Consider the following 7585-nt stretch of genomic DNA (forward strand, 5'->3'; position numbering starts at 1 on the left):
GCTGTGAGGGAGGCTTTCCAAAGAATGGTGGCAGGATGAGTTGTGAAGGTTCTAGCTAGACTAGGATGTGCGGACACAGAGAGAAAAGGTGTCCACGTCTACAGCCAGGCGTAGACAAGGCCCAGTGGCAGAAGGCCAGGGCATGTGTAGTCATTGGTACAGGGTGGCCAGAGCATAGGAAAAAGGACTACAAAAACAGAGTGAGTGAGTGATGCAGAGAACTGTGAAAGCCATGCGAAGGGGTCTGAATTTCATTCTACAGACAGTAAAATAAGGCTTCCCAATGCCTGCAGAACGTGAGGACAGCAGCTAACACTGACTGCACGTGACCTGGCCCAGGCACCCCACTGAGCGCCCACCTGCACCATGTCTCTGAACACTCACAGCACTCCCGTGGGGTGGGAGAGGCCGTCCTTGCCACCAAGGTGGGGAGAAGCCACAGGATTTGCAAGACAAGGCCATGTATGTGGCCCCATGAGCCTCCTTTCCCTAGGCCCCGTGTAATCTGCTAGCACCCACCTGCTCCTGGGCACGACTGCCTCCCAGGCAGACCAAGTCCTGCCATCCTCCACAGCCATCCTTGGAGAGGCCACAGGTGGTCCACAAGGTCAGCTTCCACTCAATATTAGCAGACAGTGACTCTCCACTGGTGATCTCAGCCATGGCCTGGGTCCTCCTGGGAGGGCCAGATGGAAGGACTCTTGGAAAGAGAGGCCCAGACCCACCCAATCCCAGTTCTGCAGGAAAAGGGTATCTACGACTATCGCCCCTGTTGGCCTTCCACTTTACCCCAGGCCTTTTCCCTCTATTGGTTTTTCCAGTTTTCACACTAGCCAGGCCAGGGAAGCCTGCAAGCCCAGGGAGTCCACCTTCCTCCTTGCTGGGGCCAGTCCCCTCTGCCCACAGAGCCACCTCCTTGCTCCAAGCTCCAGGCTCTGGCACCTCCTTCCCATCCCCTCACCCAGTTTTCAGCCTGGGAAAGGGCAGTCTTTTTGTTTGTCTTTTTGTTTTTGAGACAGGGTCTCCCTTTGTCAGCCAGGCTGGAGTGCAGTGGCACAGTCACATTTCACTGCAGCCTCTACCCCCAGGGCTCAAGTGATCCTCCCACTTCAGCCTCCTGATTAGCTAGGACTACAGGCATGTGCCACCACACTCAGCTAATTTTTGTATTTTTTCTGTAGAGACTGAGTCTTGCCATGTTGCCCCGGCTGGTCTCAAACTCCTGGATTCAAGTAATACTCCTTCCTCGGCTTACCAAAGCGCTGGGATTACAGGCATAAGACACCATTCCCAGCCAAAAGGGCAGTCTTAAAGCTAACAGTTGGCCAGGCGCGGTGGCTCACGCCTGTAATCCCAGCACTTTGGGAGGCCGAGACAGGCGGATCAGGAGGTCAGCAGATCGAGACCATCCTGGCTAACACGGTGAAACCCTGTCTCTACTAAAAATACAAACAAATTAGCCAGGCGTCATGGTGGGCACCTGTAGTCCCAGCTACTTGGGAGGCTGAGGCAGGAGAATGGCGTGAACCCAAGAGGCAGAGCTTACAGTGAGCCAAGATTGCGCCACTGCACTCCAGCGCCACTGCACTGGGCGACAGAGCGAGACTTCATCTCAAAAAAAAAAAAAAAAAAAGAGCTAACAGTTAGGCCGGGCCCTACCAGGCCCAGTCACAGCGGCAGCAGGGGCAGCAGGGGCAGCAGGGGCAGCAGGGGCAGCAGGGGCAGCAGCAGCAGCAGTAGCAACGGTGGCTCACGCCTGTAATCCCAGCACTTTGGGAGGCCGAGGCAGGCGGACCTGAGGTCAGGTGTTTAAGACCAGCCTGGTCAACATGGTGAAACCCTGTCCCTACCAAAAATACAAAAAATTAGTTGGGTGTGGTGACACATGACTGTGATCCTAGCTACTTGGGAGGCGAAGGCAGGAGAATCACTTGAACCTGGAAAGCAGAGGTTCCAGTGAGCCGAGATTGCACCATTGCACTCCAGCCTGGGCAACAAGAGTGATACTCCATCTCAAAAAAAAAAGGCTAACAGGTAAGACCCTGGTCCCAAGCCCCCTCAGCCCATGGGAGAGCCAGGGGCTCTCTGTACCCAGGGTCAGTCCTTTGAAGTCTAAATGCCAACTCACTGCAGCACTGCATCCAACAGCTTGGTGACATTGGAGGAATAATGGAGGACGATCACTGGCCTAAGCAGAAGCTGGGATATGTCCAGCTGCAGGGAGACAAGGAAGTCAGCAGACCTGGGTCTCCCTTTCCCCAGCTTGCTTACCCTCACGGCCTGGTCTGATTTACCTCTCGGACCACGTTGTGGTTCAGGATGAGGAGAAGCAGGGCAGAGGCTCCCAGGAAGAGGGCCCGCCGCATCTGCAGAGGGATAGAAGGCAAGAAGCTAACATATACCCTGCCTGCACACCTGTCTCACCACCTGCAGCCCCAGCTGCTCTTAGTTCCTGGCCCTGCAGTGAACAAAACTCTGGACAGACTTGCCGTAAGCTCCTTGAAGTCAAAGGTGGAAACTGCTTCCTTCCTGCTGCTTCCCTTCCAGATGCGCTGTGCCTTCCCCGGTCCTAGCAGGGCAGTCCCCACAGTGGCTGCTAGCAGCAGCTCCCCCATCCCATACTCTCAGAGCCTGGTCAAGCTTCCCAACCTCTCACTGGCCTCTTCTCACCTCCCTGCTTCGAAGCCGTACTGACTCCATTCTTCACACTGGGGTGCTCTGACCCACCCAGGCCTAGGGCTTCTCTGCAAGCTCTTAAGGGCCCATCTAAGGAGGGCCTGGCTCTAGCAGATGCCTTGGAATCCCTTCCTCCAGCCCCTCCCCCCTAGACATCTCCTGCACCTGCTGGACCTGGGCCTTGGGATAGGCCTGCGGGCCACTGCCCTTATTCTCCTGGTGGAACTGGGCCGCCTGCTCCTTGCCCACGTATGCCACTGCAATCCAGCCTTCCACCGGCGCCTCCTGCTCGGCATCGACGATGTCCATCTATGTGGCAAGGGGCCATGAGCAGAGGGAGGCAGGGTGTTGGGGAGGAGGGAGCCGGGGTCATCACAGTGGATGCAAGGCCAGAGTTCAGAGAGCATCTGGCTCTCAGGTTTGGGAAGCCTGAATGCTGGGAGCCTGGGGAGGGGCGCTGGACTGTCAGGGCTTAGTGGAGGATGAACATCGCTTCTGGGTGCGGGGTCTCTAGGGAGGGTTGGGAGAGGGGTTTAGTGAAGCGGCCAGATGACTCAGCAGCGCTCACCAGCAGCAGGCGACCGCCCAGCAGGGGCGCCGGGTCGGCTTCGGAGGCGATCCTGACGCCCTCCAGGACCAGAGCGTCCTGGCGCGGCAGTCTCACGTCCACCCGCACGGCGCGGGCTCCGCCCCGCCCCGCCCCGCCCCGGCCGCCGGCTCGCTGCCGTCCGCCGCGGCTCCGGGCCCCGCCAGGCCCAGCCACAGCGGCAGCAGGGGCAGCAGCAGCAGCAGCGGCGACGGGGACGGCGGAGGCGGCGGCGATCTCAGCGCGGGGCGAGCGGCGGGGCCCATGGCCGGACCCGACGAGCGGGCGCAACAGTGGGGCCGGGGGTCCCGGGCACGGGGGGATTAGAGGTAGAGAGGCCGCTGCCGGAAGGGGCGGGGCGCCGGGAGGGGCGGGGCCGCGGCCGGACGGGGAGGGGCACCAGGAGGAACGGGGTGGGCGCTGGGCGTCTCCCGCGCCCAGACTTGGCCGCGGGCGCCCCCTGGTGGCCGCAGAGAGCTTAGGCGCTGGCGGCCGAGGGTGCTGGAGAGGGGCGGAACCGGGGTCGCAGCAGGAAGGCGGGAAGTCAGAGAGAGGAGGTTCTCGCAGCCAGGGGGGTGCTCCGGCAGCGGATGCGTCGGCGGGGCAGACAGGAAAATAGTTGAAAAGGGCGACCTGGGGGAGCAGAGACACGATCAGAGCCCGAGAAGGGCAGGAGCAAGGGATGTCCAAGGGACCTGGTGGCAGGCCCTTACTCTGCGGCAGCCCCACTGACCCACGGGGTGGCCAGGGCCAAGTCACGTCCCTCTCTTCCCCGGTCCTCCCTGTCTCGACCCCACTAAACAACAGGAGGCAGAGAACCAGAGACTGGCAAGGGAAGCCGACGGGAGAGATGGAGGGGCAGGGGAAAGGGGCTGGGGGGCAAGGCAAGATGAAGCAGGCAGGGACCCAGTGCCTCAGTGGGACCGAGAGGCTGGGTCACTTCCCTCATCTGTGAAATGGGCACCATAGGCCGGGCGTGGTGGCTAACGCCTGTAATCCCAACACTTTGGGAGGCCGAGGTAGGCAGATCACCTGAGGTCGGGAGTTTGAGACCAGCCTGACCAACATGGAGAAACCCCCATCTCTACTAAAAATACAAAATTAGCCGGTTGTGGTGGTGCATGCCTCTAATCCCAGCTATTCATAAGGCTGAAGCAAGAGAATCGCTTGAACCCAGGAGGCGGAGTTGCCGGCCATTGAACTCCAGCCTGGGCAACAAGAGTGAAACTCCGTCTCAACATACATACATACATACATACATACATACATAAGGACCGTGTAAAATCAACCCTGCCTCGCCCCCAGCAAATAACTCAAATGTCTACTGGAATGTGGAAGTCCCACTACTGTCCTAACTACTAACTACTGTCCCACTACTGTCCTAACTCCTAACTACTGTCCCACTACTGTCCGTTTCTCCAAGGGTTGGGGCTGCTGGGAGCTGGCTCAGTCTGAAACCTGAGCCTTTAAAAATTGTATGGTGGGCCAGGCGCAGTGGCTCACACCTGTAATCCCAGCACTTTGGGAGGCCAAGGTGGGTGGATCACGAGGTCAGGAGATTGAGACCATCCTGACTAACAAGGCGAAACCCCGTCTCTACTAAAAATACAAAAAATTAGCCGGGTATGGTGGGGGCACCTGTAGTCCCAGCTACTCAGGAGGCTGAGGCGTGAACCCAGGAGATGGAGCTTGCAGTGAGCTGAGATCATGCCACTGCATTCCAGCCCGGGCGACAGAGCAAGACTCTGTCTCAAAAAAAAAAAAAAAAATTGTATGGTGTTATAAGGGCAAGGGTCAGATGAGTCACAACCTCTTTTTTCTCCAGAAAAATTGAAATAATTTTACAGTGAACACCTGTATGAACACTGATATGGGATGACCAAGTTGCTCCTGAAGAAGTGTGAGATGGGAATATAAGACAGTCCTCGATATCAGCCTAAAGACAGACAAATGGAACATGAAATAGGCCAGAAACTGACCCACACATCTAAAGATGGTGTACGTCAGAGGAAGCACTGTGTTTGTGGAGATAGAAGGAGGCAGTATCATGGACTGTTTGGTAAATTGTGCTAAGAAATTCAATTAGCCATTAGGAAAAGAAATGAAATTAGACCCCTATTACATACACATCATATACAAAATATTAATTCCATATAGATTAAAGACATAAATAAGAAAAGTAAAAGTTTAAGCATCGAAAAATTATTTATGTATTTGTTTATTTTTGATATAGGGTCTCTCTCTGTCATCCAGGCTAGAGTGCAGTGGTGCCATCTCAGCTCATTGCAACCTCCACCTCCCAGGGTCAAGGGATTCTCCCTCCTCAGCCACCAAAGTAGCTGAGACCACAGGGGTGTGCCACCATACCCAGCTAATTCTTTTTTTTTTTTTTGTAGAGACAGGGTTTCACCATGTTGCCCAGGCTGGTCTCGAACTCCTGGACTCAAGGGATCTGCCTGCCTCAGCCTCCCAAAGTGCTGGGATTATAGGCATTAGCCACTGCGTGTAGCTAGATTCTCTGTTCTGTTCCATTGGTCTATAGTAGTCTCCTCTTACCTGAGGTTTTAGTTGCCTTCAGCCAACCAAGGTCCAAAAAAATATTAAATGGAAAATTCCAGAAATAAACAATTCATAAGTTTTAAATTGCCTGCCGTTCTGAATGGCGTGATGAAATCTCTTGCCCTTCCTCTCCATCCCACTCTGAATGTGAATCTTCCCCACGCTGTAAATGTTACCACCTGTTAGTCACTTATAGGCCTCAGAGTTATCAGACTGAAGAAACACAGTATGTGTTCAGCACTACCTGAGGTTTCGGGCATCCATGAGGATCTTGGAACGTATCGCCCAAGGATAAGGGATCACTACTTGGATACGTTACTAACTTTTTTTGTTTTTTGTTTTTTGAGATGGCGTCTCGCTCTGTTGCCCAGGCTAGAGTGCAATGGCATGATCTCGGCTCAATACAACCTCCGCCTCCCAGGTTCAAGTGATTCTCCTGCCTCAGCCTCCCAAGTAGCTGGGACTACAGTTGCCCACCACCACACCTAGCTAATTTTTATATTTTTAATAGAGACAGGGTTTCATCATGTTGACCAGCATGGTCTCAATCTCTTGACCTCGTGATCCACCCGCCTCGGCCTCCCAAAGTGCTGGGATTACAGGCGTGAGCCACCACACCCAGCTACTAATGTTCTTTCATATGTATGAAATCACTCTTCATAAGCTACAAAACGCACTGTGGAACCCCTGTGGTGCCTGTGGAGAGACTTGCTTCTCCAATTCTGTGACTGTTCCAGCCCATCTGTTAGCCCCAACAACAGGGTTGTAAGGATGCACCCTGTAATCAGCCAGGTCTTTGGCTCCATGTTCTGCCTGCCCCATCCCCACTTTCCTCTCACCCCATGGACCTAGTCACCCCTCAGCATACACACTCCAACCAGATGCAGGTCCTTGTTCACGCTTGTCCTCCACCTAGAACACAATTCTGCTTCCCCACTAATATCCACATCCTAGCTTTCCATCAGTGGGAGCCGGAGCCCCCTTGCAAACTTGGTGGGTAACCAGTTCCCTGTGGTGTGTTCTTCCATGGGGTAACCCCTGGTTATCCCAGAAGGGACAAGAGCTGGAGGATGTCATCCCAATGTGGGTGGGTGTAGCTCAGCCCAGCCAGGGGCCTTCTGCTGCTTTTGGGGTGAGGAGGGTTAGGGGGTGGGTAAAGAAACAGTGAAGATTGGAGCCAGTGCTTGCGGGGGGCAGGGTGCAGTGTAAACCCAGGAAGTGAGGCAGCCAAGGATGGGAGATTGACTGCAAGGAGATGAGTGACCTTGAGGCCTTGCCTAGGAGTGGAGTGTCTGAGGAGGAGGGGACTGGAGGACCCCAGAAGGAAGGGAAGGGATGCCAGCTAAGAGACAAGCAGGCCACCCTGCTCCCAAGGACGGACGACAGGATGCTCAGCCCTGTGGGCTCTCTCTGGAGTAGCCCAACCTGCAGATCCAAGCTCCCAAGAGAGGGTGGGGAGCTAGAGAGGACAGGGCTGTCACTCTCTCGCTATGGGCCTCTGGGCAAGCCACTTCCATTTTCTTTTTTTTTTTTTTGAGACGGAGTCTCGCTCTGTCACCCAGGCTGGAGTGCAGTGGTGTGATCTCGGCTCACTGCAAGCCCTACCTCCCGGGTTCACACCATTCTCCTGCCTCAGCCTCCTGAGTAGCTGGGACTACAGGCGCCCGCCATCACGCCTGGCTAGTTTTTTGTATTTTTAGTAGAGACAGGGTTTCACTGTGTGAGCCGGGATGGGATGGTCTCAATCTCCTGACCTCGTGATCC

General features: G+C 55.4%; 1 protein-coding gene across 1 annotated transcript; it reads right to left on the reverse strand.

Annotated features, from left to right (window-relative positions):
* Positions 1-242: 242 nt before the first annotated feature.
* LOC117095998 (RING finger protein 215-like) lies at positions 243-3638 on the reverse strand. The gene is given in 6 exon segments (XM_033232874.1): positions 243-676; positions 2129-2214; positions 2295-2366; positions 2842-2985; positions 3245-3379; positions 3382-3638. Coding segments are annotated over 6 exon segments (771 nt in total). The 5' UTR covers positions 3529-3638; the 3' UTR covers positions 243-489.
* Between the last annotated feature and the right edge of the window lie 3947 nt (positions 3639-7585).

Source organism: Trachypithecus francoisi, unplaced genomic scaffold, assembly GCF_009764315.1.
Source record: "Trachypithecus francoisi isolate TF-2019V2 unplaced genomic scaffold, Tfra_2.0 Lachesis_group14, whole genome shotgun sequence".
Classification (NCBI taxonomy): domain Eukaryota; kingdom Metazoa; phylum Chordata; class Mammalia; order Primates; family Cercopithecidae; genus Trachypithecus; species Trachypithecus francoisi.